This window comes from Antechinus flavipes, chromosome 5 (genome assembly GCF_016432865.1).
Source record: "Antechinus flavipes isolate AdamAnt ecotype Samford, QLD, Australia chromosome 5, AdamAnt_v2, whole genome shotgun sequence".
Classification (NCBI taxonomy): domain Eukaryota; kingdom Metazoa; phylum Chordata; class Mammalia; order Dasyuromorphia; family Dasyuridae; genus Antechinus; species Antechinus flavipes.
The window spans coordinates 284,178,582-284,194,754 of NC_067402.1; the positions used below are offsets into that span (position 1 = coordinate 284,178,582).

Consider the following 16,173-nt stretch of genomic DNA (forward strand, 5'->3'; position numbering starts at 1 on the left):
TATAAAGTCTCTGAAATTTCACGACACACCTTGTGCTTTCAAGGCCAGCAAGGAGTTTTCTTCACAAGAACTTTATAAGTGGAAAAATAAAATGAGTGAAAAAAAAATTTGAAAATTAAAAATAAAAAATTTTGAGCAAAAGAATTCTGAGCCCCATTTTAAACATTAGGAAACAGGCTCAGAGATAGGCAGTCCTACAGGGAATGGGGATCAGGTCTGCATTCAAACCCCCCAAGTCTCTGGAGCCAAATCTAGTCTTCTTTCTCTAACAGCTATTTCCCCAAGAAGACTGGGGTGCGTCTAGATTATCTAACACCCGTTTCAGTTCTTTGGTCCACTCAGGCCCTCATGTCCAAAGCCCCAGTGGTTCCTTCCTTAGTTCCAAAGTTGGCCTGGTACCAGCTTCTTCCCTCTCAATCTTCCAGTCATTGTCTGCAAACCTGTGCATCATATGCACACTTCAAAAATAATAATGCAGGGGCAGCTAGAGGACGCAGCGGTTAGAGCACCAGCCCTGAAGGCAGGAGGACCCGAGTTCAAATCTGGTCTCAGACACTTCACACTTCCTGGCTGTTTGACCCTGGAAAAGGCACTCAACCCCAATTGCCTCAGTGAGGGGAAAAAATAATAATAATAATGCAATTGGTCAAGTTCAAAATAAAGTACCAATGGCTTACACAGAACTTCCAGGTTTTGAAAGCACTTGTTATGTATTAATTCATGTGATTTCTAGGAAGAAAATGTTGTTACTCCCATTTCACAGATGAGGAAGCTGAGGTCACAGAGGCTACATGATCTGCCCACAGTCATAAAGCTAAGGCAGGACTTGGGACAAGTTTTCGTAATTCATAAAGCCTAGAACTGTGGACATTACCTCAGAGTCCTACTGCAAGACATGGAAAACGAACTGGTGCAATATAACAGGCTTCTCATTTTTAACTGCATCGTTGTTCATAGGAAATCGGGTTTGAATGTGTGTCATACAAGTATGTTCTAAGTGCTTCTTGGGCCAGTATTGGGGACTGCCAGAGCCATGCTCCCATTCCCTAACAGCGAGCCCCCAGCACCAGATGGAAGAAAGTGCACTCAAGGATGGCAAGGACCTTGGAGATCCACCTCCGACCCTCAGTCTATTCAAGAGAAGAAGACGGAGCCCCAGGAGGGCAGGATGGCCCCTGAACTCTTTGATCACATGGGTCCGTGGCAACAGAGACACCAAGAAGACCCAGTTTCCTCAAGTCCAAAGCTGCCTCTCATGGACGTTCCTCGGGCCCCCTGCCTGCTCCCATCGCTACCCCGGGACCGGCTGCTGGCGGCCACCCTGGGGGACACCCGGCCTGCTGGGGGTGCCGTGGGCGCCGACACTCCTGGCGGACCAGAGCTGGCTGGGGAGGCCGTCCTGCTCCCGGCTTCCTTTCTCCTGTGCCGCAGGCCCTCCTACTACAAACCCAAGCTCCCTTCTGCTTGCCTCGGGGGCTTTTCCCCGGCGCTGGGAGGCGATAGCCCAAGCCCCCACAGGGCCTTTTCAGGGGCGGCTGGCCCCGGAGTGGGAGCAGATCCTTGTGAGCCTGCGAGGGGGACTCTGGCACACCCCCTGCCGGCCCTTTGCCAGTGTGGCCCAGAAGGGCCTACAACACCCGCGGGGACCGCCAGCCCGAGGCAGCTGGAGGACAAGCTGCTGGGCAGAGCCCCTCGGGGCCACGGCTCCGGCACCTGCGTAGGTCTCCCTTAGCGGGAGCAACCTCCCCCTGAATCTCCTCTGCTGCGGTGCTTTCCCGAGCCTCCCTGAGGAGGGGAGCTGGGGGGAAACAAGTGACTGACTGTCCCCAGGAGCAAAGGCACCAGGGACACCGGGCCTGGGGGGCAGGGCCGGGCTGGGTGCGGGCCCGAGGGCTACAGGTTCCAGGAGCAGAGCGGCCTTCTCTGCGGGACGTGGGAGCGACCGCGGCCCCAGCGCCGGCGCCATCATGGCAGCCAACGGTGAGGGCAAAGCACTTTAAAGGCAACAGGAAGAGCTTCCTCGTCAATGTAACACTGGGAACTGGTTGAAAGAACCCTGTTTGTGGGACCAGACCCCGGGCACTGCTGAGTCAGCACTGGGTAACTGGTGTGACCTGAAGCCTCCTGTTCCAGCGGAGCCTGGTGCTGCAGGGCTTAGCCTGGCTACTAACGGGGCCTCGAGGGCCACGGAAAGGATGGGACAAAGCAAGACCCAGAAGCTTTCATGCCCAGGTCGAAGGTCACCTATGCTGGAGTCCTGACCAGAGCCCAGGGGCTGTCCCCATGCATGGGCAGGGGCAGGGAAAGATGGGAAGAACCTGCATGCTGGCAGGGGCCAGAGAAATCCGCCCCGACTCCTGTGGCCGTCCCCAGCGCGGCAGACACAGAAGCCTTATTTCTATCTGTCCAAGGCAAAGCAGGGTCCGGTTATTCCTCCGCAAACCCCCAAGACTTGCAGAGGTGCCAAGCTTCACTTACGGAGCCCACGAGTCCGAGGCTGCCCAGAAGAGGGCCAGGAGCCCCAAGGGAAAGTGAGGGAAATGGAGTCCATGGAGCCCCAAACCTTCCCACTCACCACCTGGAGCGTGGGAACCCTTCACCCCTAACAAGGAACCACGATTCCCAGGGCCAGGGGGCCAGCGAGCTGAGCCTCCGGACGGGGCTCCTGCCTGACCATCTCGGGCCCGTCATCCGTCTCCAGGAGACTCTTGCAGGGTCCCACTGACCTGGCCGTACAGGCCTTGAAACCGCCCTCTCTGGGTGCTGTTTCCAATGACAAATAGAATCCTAAATGGGGCAGGGGAAAGGGAGCTCTGGGCTTAGAATCGGGGAAACCCGAGTTCAAATCTAGCTGCGTCCCCAGGGAGAAACTTAACCTCTGTTTGCATCAGGCCATTCAAATGTTTAAAAACATGTGGAGGATAAAAGCAATAACCTCTAGTTCTATGAGGGTCAAGTCAGATGGAAATGAGACTCACAAAGCACCGAGTCCGGTGCCTGGCATACAGTAATGCTACATAAATGCCAGCTCTTATTGTGGCTATGAAAAAGAACAACAATAATCACTCAGTCCAATACATGGCACACAATGGGGTCATTATCATCAATAAGAACAACTTATTAACAATATCACAACATTATAAAATTAGTAACAATAAATTATGATGATTATACTGAAAGTTATCCAAGGATGGATAACACAAGATGGTGTCGTGCGCCCTTTAGAGTTTCCCAGTTACCCTCACACTGGGCACTGTTTTCAGTCAGCCTGTAGCATTTCTCCTTCTGAAGTTATCAAAGCTTGCACTGAGGCTTCTGGAATAGTCTGTATAAGCACACGGCCAACTCTTTTTTATTTCATCTTATTAGATTATTTTACTGATCTCTTCTTATGGCCTAAAGGAGAGCAGGTCAGTCCTGAGCCTGTAGAGCTCGGTGTAGGCGGAAATGTCCTTACCCAGAATGCTGCACACCAGCGACCTCACGATGCTTCCCCCTCCCTGTCTGTGTATGGCTCACACCTGGTCCCTGCAGCACTGCCAGATGCTGCAAGGTCTCAACGGTCCTGTCCGACCTCTGCCAGGACAAGTGACTTAACCTCCCGGGGTCTCCGTTTCCTGATCTCTAGGGTTGGGCTTGAGGATCTTTAAGGGCCCTTCAAGCTCTTTGATGTTAGAGTTTGTGCCGACTCTTCATGAAGCTATTTGGGTTTTTTTGGCAAAGATCGCGGACAGAATGGCTTTTCAAACTCCTTTTACAGGTGAGGACACTGAGGCAAGCTGGGTGAAGCCGCTAAGTGCCTGGGACCACATCCAAGTCCAGGGCCAGCTGTCACAAGGACAGCGCCCAGAGGCCCCCGGGTGACTTCACTCCTTAGGGGCAGAGCTAGAATGCAGGGATCCAATCCCAGGGTTCAATATTCTGTTAAGACCCTAAGACATGTTTAGTATTGGTCAACAAAAACATGAAATGTCTGAGGGACACAGGCTCTCTAAAAAACAGGTCAGAGAATGAGAAAAGGCAGTTTTTCATAAAAACTAACTTCAATTTTTTAAAAAATTAAATCTTATTTTTTCAGTCAACAAAATTCTATTTTATTCTCCCTTCCACACCCTCCATCAGTGGGGGAGGGGGAGGACACTGAAATCAAATTGCAAAACAAATCTCACGTTGGCCACATTTTAAAAATATGTCTCCTGGGGCAACTTACGACCACTTGGACTATAAAATCTATACAGCCATTCTGCAATTGTTCAGACTAACCAGTGGCACTCCCATATTACAGATGAGGAAAGCAAAGGCTGATCTCATCCGATTCAAGGTCACCCCCCTCTAGGTGACAGAGCTGGGCCCAGAATGCAGATGCCAGCTTGGGGACTCCTCATCTTCCTTCTAATTTCAGTTTGACCAGGAGCCCCTTGGGGGAACTCAGGCAAGTCCCAGATCTCATCACTTCCCTTTTCTAACTGAAGTGTCTATGGAAAAAAGCTCAGTAAGGCTTGGCTGTCACCCCACGTTTGTATGTGACTGCTCGTCTTTGTTACGGGCCAAGGGGGGATTTCCACACAGGGCCTCGACCTAAACAAAAGACATTCATTCATCAAATTACTTATAAAGAAAAATCAAGGTGTTGGGAGAGATGATACCTCAATTCCCCTTTGCTTCAGCTCCAAATCTGAAGACTCTGGCTCAGAATTATCGAAGCTAATAACTGTCCTAAGTGACTGATGGCTGCTCTGAAAACCCGTGTCAGAGTGGGACGAGACATACGTTCTCCGTTAAAACTGTCCCAGTGATAAACCTAAAAGCCTAGATGGATCATAATACCAGAGGGCAACATCCCCATCTCTTCAAATGAGAGTTTTTTTTCTTTAGTTTTTTTTTTTTTAATTCAATTTAAGAGTCTTTTTTTCTGAGGTAAATCCAATCCCATCTAGAAGCCACAGACTAATCGCTTCTTTTCTGGGACTCAGTTCACTCATTTGAAAAATGGAAGAATGGAAACAAAGAGTTCCTATAATCCTAAGAATCCAGATTATTTTGCTACTTTGATATCTGAGTCACTTAGTCGTCTGCTCATGAGGAAGTAGCCTGCAGGCCCACAGTGAGACAGGAAGTGAAGGGCAGAGGCAGGACCCCCGGGAAAGGACCACCAGACTAGGGGTGCAGGCAGCAGCCTCCCCTGGCCCAGAAGTAAGAGAAAAGAAGCCTAGCTGTTGGACGGGAAGACCTCATAAACGTCACGGTCTCAGTTTGTTTGGTTTAGAAGGTGCTTCCTGTTTACTGTAAGAGGACACTGTTTAAAACATTCCACAGAGTTCTAATGCCAAAGGCCAAGCATCTGTCCCCATTCCTTGAAGCCCAAATGGCCAAAAGGTTTCCCAAGGTCCTACGGGGCATGGGCTACTCTGTCATCAGCTCCGAGTTTCTACAGGGAAGTCAATGACTTCAGCTCAAGTACTTACATAGATGAGCCCCGAGTAGTACCTCTCCTTCAGGTTGTGGAGCACGGAGGCCTCATTGAGGCAGGTGAGCTCCGCCATGTCCTCCACCTTGGAGAACTTTGGGGGGTTCATCTTCTGGATGTCATCCTTATTCACTTTGACCTTCTTCCCATTCTCAATCAGCTCCACGATGGCCTCATCGCCCACTTCCTCTTTGAGACTGGCGGGCTCAAAGCCGTTCTTCTCAGAAGGGACCCAGACCAGCTTCTTGGCGGCCCAATCGGCCTGAGCCAAGGGGTTATTGATGAAGTTCTTGTCCACATAGAGATACTTATCAGCAGCTTGCTGGGCCATCTTGCTTGCTACCTAGGACCTGCCAAACAGAAGGAGGAAAAGAAGATATTAGACATTGCGGCATTCATCGGAGACCCAGCTACCGACCCAGGCTCCCATCGGCCTCTGTGGGAGCACTCACACTCCTACAGCGCTCGAGAAGGCCCACAGGCCACCGTCCTTGTGACAATATTGTGAAGTGGGCACAATAAACACCAGGGCAGAGAATTCAGCGACCCGCCAGTCCTGGTGGGGGCCAGAGCCAATGTTCTTTCCACCACACCCCTCCCGACAAAATCGTCTCTTGCTATAGCAAATTCTCAACTAACCAGAATCTTTCTGCAGTCTCCCTGTGGAAACAGCAAGTCACCATGAAACACAGACCACGGCGCTATTTAGCTTATAAAGCAAAGTCTGGCTCTTAATCAGGATTAGATAAACTTGGATTAGATCGCAGTAGATCTTCTGCATGATTTGAAACAATAGGGAAGGAAACTTTCAGAAAGAAAGTGGATGGAAGAATGAAAAAATCCATTTTCAGAAGGATGCTTAGTCAGAGAAATATAAATCATGCTGAACATACCAAAGCCAACAAAACAAAACAAAAACAAGATCCACAAATAACACCCAGAGTTCTTTCTGAATGGAAACGGAGAGGTACGTACTGAAAAGTGAAACCAATTACTCAGATTTTTGTATAAATCAGATAAGCAGGCCCATGCCGGCTCCTGCAGTATTCTACCACACCATGATACCCAGAGAGGCCTTATGTTGTAGTTCTGAAGCCAAGTGTGATTAATATGCATGTCTCACCCCAGAAGACAGACTGCTCCCCGAAGGTCATCCTCACACAGCCAGCCTAAGTTAATTTTTTTTTTAAATGAAAGGGCCTCTGTGCTCATCAGAATAATAGCTCTCAATTATGCTGTACTTTAAGGTTTCTAAAGTATTTTGCATTTAAAATCTTGTGAGGTAAGGCCCAAGACTAGGGATCCCAGATGGGCACAGGACATTTTAGGAAATTTTATGAACCAAAAAGGGGAGGGGCTGAAAGAGAGCTGGTTCTAATTAAGCAGAAAGCTTAAGATGTTGGAATCCCTTATTTGGGCTAAATGAGGTTGCTGTCATATTGAGCCTCCTTATTCTGGGAAGAAAACAAAGATCCCATTTCATTCACTCCCAGATTCAAAATCAGTCACGAAGATCCACAAGCTATGCCTGAAGAACTAAGCCTTGGTCCAGCGAGTCGGGCAGTGGGCAAATGTCGAGACAACACAGTTTTATGCTAGTGTGGCTCGCTTAAGAGCTTAACAGACACATCATTGAGGTCAGCCTGGTACACACAGAAAGCACCGGTCAATCTGTGGCTTAGACAGTGTTCTGGGTGCCCACACACGGCAGAATGAAGCTGGGAGCTCTCCAATCCCTCCCGAGAGTACCAGCAAGTGTTGGTTTGATTGCCCGCCACAAAGCCAAGAAACTCCGGTTCTCTTCTCAGCTGTGACCATCGCGGCCATGGGAGCTGTCTCTCTTGGCTGCCCGAGGACTGGGGGCCCAGGCGATAAAGCACTGAAGACCCAAATTCAAGTTCAGACTCTGTTATTTGGCCTATTTGGCCTCAACTACTGTTGAGGAAACTTTCCTCAACTGTGAAAGCACCAAGAGTTATTGTGAGGATAAATAAGGTCAGATTTTTAGAATACTTAGCTCAGGCCGTGACACATAGTACACATAGTACGCGACACTAAATCTATGACAGTGCCGATCATTTATCTTCTGCCCTTTGCTTCCGACTTCCCTCCCGCTGTGGCACAGGAACAGCAGTCAGAATTCTGGCTCCAGCACCTGGATGAGCCAGAGCCGGCCACTTCATTTCCTTGGGCCTCAGTTTCCTCACTGGCCAATTGACAAGACTGGATCTCTAAAGAGCTCCCCTCTCTCCCAGCTCTATCCCATGATCCCCTTACTGTTTACTTCTCTCTGGAGGCTTAGCAGAGCTGCCTCCTGCAGATACATCTCCTGGCACATTCTCCAAGGCTGGCACCACCCTCAGAGCCCCTGACATTCGGGGACCTAGAAGAGACGGCACATCCCCTGTTCCCCGAGAAGTCTCCCAACACCTGGCCCAGTGCCGTCTTCTCCACACTAACCAGCCCTCCTCCTCCCCCACGCCAATCCGCCTCAACCTCCCCCGACCTGCCTCTGCACACCAAGACATCAGGGTCCAGTGGGAAGGAAAAGCTCAGGCCGCAGGAGGAGGCTCCACCTGAATGCCCTCAGGCTCACTTCCCTTCCCCGGGCTTCAGTTTTCTGATCAGCCAAAGGATCAGCCAGGACCCCCGGACCAACGAAGGGCCCTCCGGCTCTGCACCTGTGGCCAAGCCCACCCTCAGCCACCGGGATGCTGACACCCCAGATCCACTTCCACAGCTCAGTGAGTCCGCCCCAAGCGCTCTGAGCCGTCCTCCTCTCAGCAGGACTCGGTAACAGCCAGGAACTAACCTACCAAAAGCAGGCTGAGGAAGGACGCTCCCCTCTGCGCTCCAACTCCAAGACCGCAGATTCAAATCCCAAGTCGTCTTGTTCCAAATGCTTCCAGACTCAGACGCCAGAGACCCAAAGCCCCAGTTGCCTCATGGAGCTTCCAGTCTATCAAGATGGACATCTAAGCGCTTCCGCGGGACCCGACCCACGCGGGTCTTTACAGATTCTTGTGGGGGAGCGGGGGCAAGCCTGGCTTCTGAGCGCCCAACCCCAAGGGAGGGGGTCAAAAGATCTGTTTCTGTAGCCGGCACCTACAGCACTTAAGCAAACATTTGCTTGGTCCCCGGTCACATCCTGCCTAGGGCAGGAAGGGGGCCGCCATCTGCAGGCCCGCATTGTGTGCTCGGTGAGCACACAGTGAGACCCGAGATGCCGTCGGGCGCGATCAGCGGACAAGGTCTAAGAGGGAAGGCGCTGGATGAGGCAGAGAGGGAAGGCGTCGTTGGCGCAGGCCGTGAAGGGATAAGGCAGAAGCAGGGGAAAGGAGACTCTCTGTCTCTGCCCTCCTGGTCACCAGTCGTTTTATGACCAAAAGGAATGCGTCCCTCTCCAGACAGGGATTTACCAGTAACCAGCTTTCTTACAGGGATGAACTTTTAGCACAGTTTGTTAAACCCAGATGAACCTAGATGGCTCCATCCCATCGCAGGCTACCTTTCTAAGGCCTCGGCAGCTTTCCCTAATGGAGGAATCGGAGCAGACCACTCTGGTCTTCCCTTCAGCTGCTGAGCACCTGGAAAACCATAAACATCCCAGGGCCGCTATAAACACTGGGCTGAGGGGAAGCGTTCTGGGAGCTTCCTGCCCCCCATACCCCGCAGAACTCCCCCTCCCCTCCTCCCAGCCTCGCAAGAGCCGCAGTTCCAGTATCTGCACTGTTTACTCTTGATAAATCCAACAGATGCCTAGAGCCCGAAAAGAATGCATCCTGTGAGGGGGGAGGGGACGGAGCCCATCATCCCCATTCTCCCGCCAGGGTCCCAACCTCCAGGGCAGTTCCCAGAGCATGAGACCAAAAGAACTCCCTTCCCGTTAGTGGGAAGGGGCAAAAGGAATGTCAGCAGGGCCCGGACGGTCACAGGGCCGCTGGCTCACTTGCCACAATCAGAACGTTTAATTAAACAAAGCTTGGTAGGACTTTTCCAGTCCAAGGACAGGGCAACAAATAACTTCTCTGGGATGACGTGGTTCCCAAGTAGTGCCAAGATCAATACGCTGGGTCTGGGCTGGGGACGGTGGCTTTCCAAGCAATAATGGGGCTTCTATTCGGGCTGGCTCTGCTGGCTACAAATCTCTCAAATTCCCAGATATCAGTCGAGGTGCACATGCCCCGGGCCCACTGAGGGTCACAGCCCCACCCTTGCAGCTGACTCACTGGGGCCCCGGGCCCTGATTCGCGTACTCAATGAGGAAACCCATACAAGACCGCTTAGTAGTCCACCTTCCCTCAGAGAGGCTGGTGGATGAAGCAGCCACTGTAAAGAGGGTTTTGGGAAAAGTAAAAGGGCAAAAGGCTAATTTCCTAAATGCTGACCTGACACTGGCTCTGCCTCCACACCATGTCCCTGCCAGTGCCAGGCCCGATCCGGGGGAGGAGCGAAACTCCCACCTACAGGGAACGGGCCCCCGTATCAAAAAGTCTTTCCAACTAAGCAAGTCCTTCCTGATCTCAGATCAGAAAACAGGGCTTGCGTGTGTGGCGCTTCACAGCGACAGCCGGGCAAGGCCAGCCGGGGGGAGTGCTCGCTGTCTGCCACCGTATCGGGGATGGCTGGCCAAGGCGAGGGCTCTGCTCTCGCTGCCCCTTCTCGGCTTCCTGCAGAGAATTCCAACTCCAAGAAACCAAACCAGTTGCCTTTTTAGGCCATAACTGAGCAGGATGCGACCAGAAGCTAAATTAGAACTCTCAGGAAATGATGCAACTCCAAGGAACAGAGTTGACCGAAAAGCTGCTTCCAGCCCAATACATACATATACATACACACACACATTCCCCCTCCCCTTGACTTGGTGCTCTACAACCACACCCCACCATGCAGAGGGAACTTTGCCGCTTTCTCTCTTAGGCTGTAAGAAGCATCTTTTATTATTATTACTTTTAAAGCAGGTCAGGAGGGGAAATACGTAACCCAGAATCTGTCCATTCACAGACACGGCCGAGCTGTCTCAGAGCAGAGTGAGCTTCCTGGGAGCAGGGAGAGAGCAAGACCTAGAATGTCTGTGGTTCTAAACAAGAGGCTTCTAAAAGGGCACGATTTCAAAGCTAAGAGCTACAGAGAGCCCACTGTCTGCTCAGTCAAATGTGCTCCAACATGGGGGAGGTGAACGCTACCAATCTGGTTGATTCCCTGCATTAAGCAAGACACCAGGGGGCAGGAGCTAATGGAACAAACAATGGGCCTGGGTTCCGAAGCTCCAGTTCAACTCCTGAGGGGAGTCTCTGTTTCTCTGGGTCTCAGTTTCCACAGCTTTAAAATCAGAACTAGATTAAACTTGGGACCCTCTGGAGCTCGAAATCCCGTGACTATAAGTCATCTATGGGTGGCCATGAAAATGGAACATTATGACGCTGCAAATCCGCTTTCTGTCCGAGACTGATAAATCGATGAGAGCAGTTGCTTCGGCCGACGCTTCTCCATTCCATTAAGCAAGAATGAACGGCTGGTTACCTTTCTCCTTACAACTGCTCGTTTTGTGTTAAAATGATGTCTACATAGCCATCCCTTTCCCTGAGACTCCCCAGTAAAAGTGCCTAAGCCACCTGGGAGGGTTGTCCGGAGGCCCAAAGAAGCTAACGGATGTGCGGGCCCGGCCTGCCCACCAAAATCGCCTCTCCCATTGGCCTGGGCTCTGGCCGCTCTCCAGAGAGGTCTGTTAAGGTAGGGCCGTGGGGGGTGACAGCCCTTCTTCCTGCCCCCCGAGTGGGAGGGAGGGAGGAGGGGCTGGAGCAGCTGCTCCGGAGGCTGGTGGGGAAGGGGATGGTGGGAGAGGGCCCAGCCAGCCCCCCACCTCAGGAATGCTGTTTGCTTGGAGAAGGAGTTCAGACTTGTTTCCATTAGCAGTATTCCAAGCTCTTTGTGCTGATGTTGAGCAGATAAGAAAGCCAGACTGGGGAAAGGCAAGGGAGGAATTTAGCACTGGGGCTTAAAAAGCCTCTCCTCCTTCACTGAACGGCTCTAGACAGACTCCTCGTGACTCATCTCAACTAAAGGAACATTTCCAGAGAACATCCATGACTAGAACGGGGAGCTCTCCATCCTCCCACACGGCCACCGCCATCTCCACCCTCCTTTCCTGAAGAGCATCAGGTCTGTTACACACACACACACACACACACACACACACACACACACCTTTCCCAAGGTTTCTCTAGGACCAGAATGATTTCAGAGGTCCACTGTGATGAGCCTCTTTTCTTCATTATTCAGGGCAATAATGGATTCAACACCCTTTCTGTGACGAAGCAAGTGCCTTCACTCCTGGGCTTCCATCTCCTCCCTGTGGCATTGGGGAACCTGAGGCTGGGGAGAACACTCCCAGCTGGAGGGAAAGGCGGAGTCTGCCTGGGGGTCTCCGGGTGACCCCCAGCAAGTCCTACTTCGCAGAGGCTCCCTTTCTTTACCTGGACAAGGGAGGGGCTGAGCAGGATGGTCCCTTCCCCTGCTCCATGACTAGCCCACTTCCTGTGCAGGTGGGTGTGTAAGGGGGGAGGGTCGGATGGGGTGGAACAAGATAAGACTCAAAATCCAGGAATGCAGGGCAATCTCTCCCAGAGGCGGGGGTGGGGGTGGGACCCTAGAGCAGAGCCTCCATGCACACCAGAAAGGCATTTTAGAGGTCACTTAAGCTGCTCCCTCTGTAAGCAGGTCGTAGGTTCTTTTGGCAAACACTGGGCACAGCACTCAGGCACAAGGCGCAGAACTGGCCCGGGAGGGACACAGAAGACAGACAATTCTCCGTTCGCATCTGTGTGTTCCTCACTAGCTGCACACCGCAAGGGGTCAAGACCCTCTCTGGGGGAAGTTAAGGCCTGCTCTGCCCCAGGGTCAACACTCGGACATTCCTAGTCTTTGTCTACTAGAAAGCAGGGTCCAAAGGGCAGCACTTCCAGGCCAGTTTCCAGTCAGTAACCTCCCAGTGTGATTTTTGTTGTTAGAACGAACTCACCCACCTTTCTCCTCCCAACAGGCCGACCGACTTTCTCCCGAGTAGAGCCCAAAAGGCAGCGTTTCTGCCGATCGAATACATGACTTGGCACTGAACATCTGACTTTGCTTTTAATTGGCGAGCTATTTGAAGAATGAGCCAGTGCCGTCCTCACCTGCCTAGCTATGAGCTCTCCAAGCCGCCCTGCTATCTGCTGCTATTGCTTCCTCCTGCCCCTAACCCTCTCTGATTCTGAGGGGCCAGCCCCTCACCTTCCTCCCCCATGTCCGCTCCCAGGTATTGGCACTTGGCCAATGAAACACTACCCCCTCGCCCTCCCGGCCCCATTTTTTTCATTTGATTTTTCTCTCCCCCATTTTCCTGCTGGTCCCATCCCCGCCTTGGATTCATTTGAGGACTTGAAAAAATAACTTCCCATGCACATGGCTGCATGTACTTCTTGCTCATTACTGGCTTGGGGGAGGGGGAAGCCTGCAAACAGTACATTCTTCCCTTAAACAAACCCCAGCAAACTGGAAAGAACAGACCACACCAGCCTACCCCTCCCACCCCCACCTCCTGCATCATTTACCTTATATGGGTTGTCTCAGCTTAGTAAGTTTTAAGGAATTTCAGCTGCAAAGTTACTATTTAACAGCCACACCGATCGGTAGGTACCTCAGCACACTGTGTACACCTGGCCCGGGCCGAATCCCTGCCCCGAGTCAGATGATATTTTAAGTAAATACACTAATTCAAAAGAGAGAGAAAAGTCAACTTTCAGATAAAGAGAGCAGATCATAAGATTAGGCTGAAAAGCACCTTGGAGATCATTGCAATCCAATCCTCTCACTTAGATAAAGAAATGCGGATCCAGAGAGGTTATGTAAGTAACAGACAATTCCATTCGAACCCAGAGCCTGTGTCTGCGAGTCGAAGACCCTGCTCTACAACATGTGAAGGAGAGAGCACAATGAGAGGGCCCACTCAGTCCCTTCTGATCCCCGAGCTATCCTTTTCCCCTCGTTTTGCTGAGAGAACAGTTTCTTTTCTCAAGCATCTGAGTATACTCTGCTGAAACCCAATGCAAAAAAAAAAAAAAAAAATGCCATATTTAAGAAACTTAATTATATAGCAGCTGCCTCAACTGGAAAGTGCAGCCAATTGGTTTTTTCCGAGTTGACACTAAGATGGCTAAAAATTTACCACGTGATCAAAGCAGTTACTGGGAAGGTCTGACCATCCAGCCCACGACCCATCGGGGATTAAGTGCTGGGTGGGCTTCTGCTCTCCCCAAGGGGAAGAAGAAAACTGCTTAAACTTACACAAGGCCTCTCTCCTAGCCAGAGCAAACCCAAGGACTGTGCTAAGTGCTCACTGAACTTGGTTAGCACACTACTCGTCACTCAACCTTCACAGCTTGGGTCCTACCGTACTATCAACTACCTTAGTTTCCAAATAAAGCTTTTTTTTTTTTTTAATCAAAGCTTCCTCCTGATGTTGGACCTTGTTTTGCAGGTGAGATATCTGCCTCCATTACCAACAGATCACAGAAGGACAGGGGGACACAGGCTCTCCTCAAGAAGCACACATTCTGTTGCCCACATCTCAAGGGGTTCACTAACCACCAGTGAGAGGCACTCACTCCAGTACTTCTCACTAGGCCCCAGAGCAAGACTCTGTTAGTTGAAGAGCTTTATCCTAAGCTGAGCAGAAATCCACATCTTTGCACCTTCTACTGATGGTTCAACCTCAGCCCACCCCAATAATAAGCCAAATAAATAATACTTCTTATAAATAACTCACTAAAGGCTCAGCCTCAAAACAAAATGGATCGACCATCCCCAGAGGCTTCATTTTCTCACCAGCCCAGCCACTCTCTTCTGCGTTTGCTCTGCTCATCATTGTCCTTTCTAAAGGGGCGCCCCAAACCAAACTCCTGACATCATCTGCCACAACAGAGAATAGCAGCATTGTGGCTTCCCTGAAGGCCTGCCCACCCTAAGATCACAGTCCCCTTTTCTCTGACTGCTGACATAATTACCCAGCTACTAAGCATCCATCCCTCAGGTCTTTCTACATCAACTGTTGTCCAGTGACAAGGGTGGTGGGGGCTGAGCAGTCCCACTGAGGGGGGACAAACTGGACCAATGCCAAGCTCAACACTTTCCTCATACTGTACTCCTTGGACACACACTAGATCTCTTTTCAATTATTTTTAATTAAAAAGGGACAGGACCAATAATGTGAAACTAGGTGTTCTGGGCAACATAGTAGAGTAGGCAAGCACTGAATTAAGAAGCTGGAGCCAAAGACTGAATCCTGCTTTAGTAGTCACTGACTTGCTAAATGAGCTTGGGCAACTTATTACCTTTCTGAACCTCCTCTTCTATAAAACTGCTGGAGTAAGTGCTAAAGGCAGGAAGAATTCTTTCAGTCTCAGACCAGCTCATGCTAACACTGATTTCCCATACAGCGACAGCTATCACTGTCCAACAACCTGCTTGGGATGTGTCTCAAGTCACAAGTCACACCTAAGCTTCTCTAAATACAAATTTCTCCACCAGACGAAGACAACTTCTTCCCCAGAATTCTGCAAGAACTTCAACTAGAGAGGCATATGCTGCCACAAGCTGTGTCTAGGTGCCAAGGCGGAGCTGTCCGAGCCTTCCAGTGCTGGCTGGACACACGGGAAAGAATCATCAAAGTGCAAGAAAGGACCTCTGGGCGTTTCCTCAAACCTCACTTAGCAGAAAAGGAAATGGTGGGCCCAGGAGGTTGGGAGCTGTCCAAGATCATCCAGCTAGTCAGGCCAAGTAGAAAGAAGAGACTGTGGAATGTTCCACTTTCATAAGGATCACTACAGCAAAGCAAGAGTGGGTAATAAGAATAAGCTCTTATATTTACAATGGATTATGGTAACACAATTACACAAATACGTGTACATACAAAATGGACCTAACAACCCTCTAAGACAGATTGGACAGATATTTAAAAAAAAAAAAAAAGCTTAAGAATACTATTAGTAGGTTTGCATCTCCAAAGAGATCAAAGGAAAAGAACTTACATGTACAAAAATATAGTGACAGAGAACTGCAAATGGCTGAGGAATGGCTGAACAAGTGTGATGGAACACTACTGTACTTTCTTTGGCAACATGGCTGATATATCATCATGTGTATATTAAAAATCAATGTTTTTATCTTTTACATTTCATTGGGAAATATTAAATGAAATAAATTTAATATTTTTAAATTAAATAATTAATTTTTTTAAAGTAGCGTAAGAAACTCAACAGCACAATTGCTCTTTTCTTTTACTTTAAAAGGTTTACTGGATAGGAGGAGGAAGAAAATTGATTTGTAACTAAGGGTGATACAAGAACAGCCCTAAGAATAGATGAAAAACTTTCAGAAATTAAAGTTGGGAAGGTAAATGACTCTCTCAAGTTCACACAGTTAATGAAAGAGGTCTTCTGTTCTTCCAATCACATTCAAAGGTCAAAATATAAACAGGTCAATGGCTATATCCAGGAGGGAAATGAAAGGCAAATTTTTTCAATGGGGCTGGCGGCTACAAAACAAATCCTGCTTTAAACAAAACATCAGAACAATAATCCCACACACTCCCAAAAAACACAATTTCACAAACAATATGGACAATCCAAGAGTTCAACAATGATCTAAAGCAAACATACAATCCTAGA

General features: G+C 50.0%; 1 protein-coding gene across 8 annotated transcripts in view; it reads right to left on the reverse strand.

Moving 5' to 3' along the window:
• Positions 1–16,173, reverse strand: part of MYH9 (myosin heavy chain 9) — a 77,659-nt gene that overhangs the window by 41,336 nt on the left and 20,150 nt on the right. For all 8 annotated transcript variants that reach the window (XR_007947681.1, XR_007947679.1, XR_007947682.1 and 5 more), the window contains exon 2: positions 5,466–5,817. Coding sequence is in view for 4 of the 8 variants with exons in the window: in XM_051961682.1 (XP_051817642.1) it covers positions 5,466–5,798 (333 nt within the window). In the remaining 4 variants the exon portion in view is untranslated. The remainder of the gene's footprint in view (positions 1–5,465; positions 5,818–16,173) is intronic.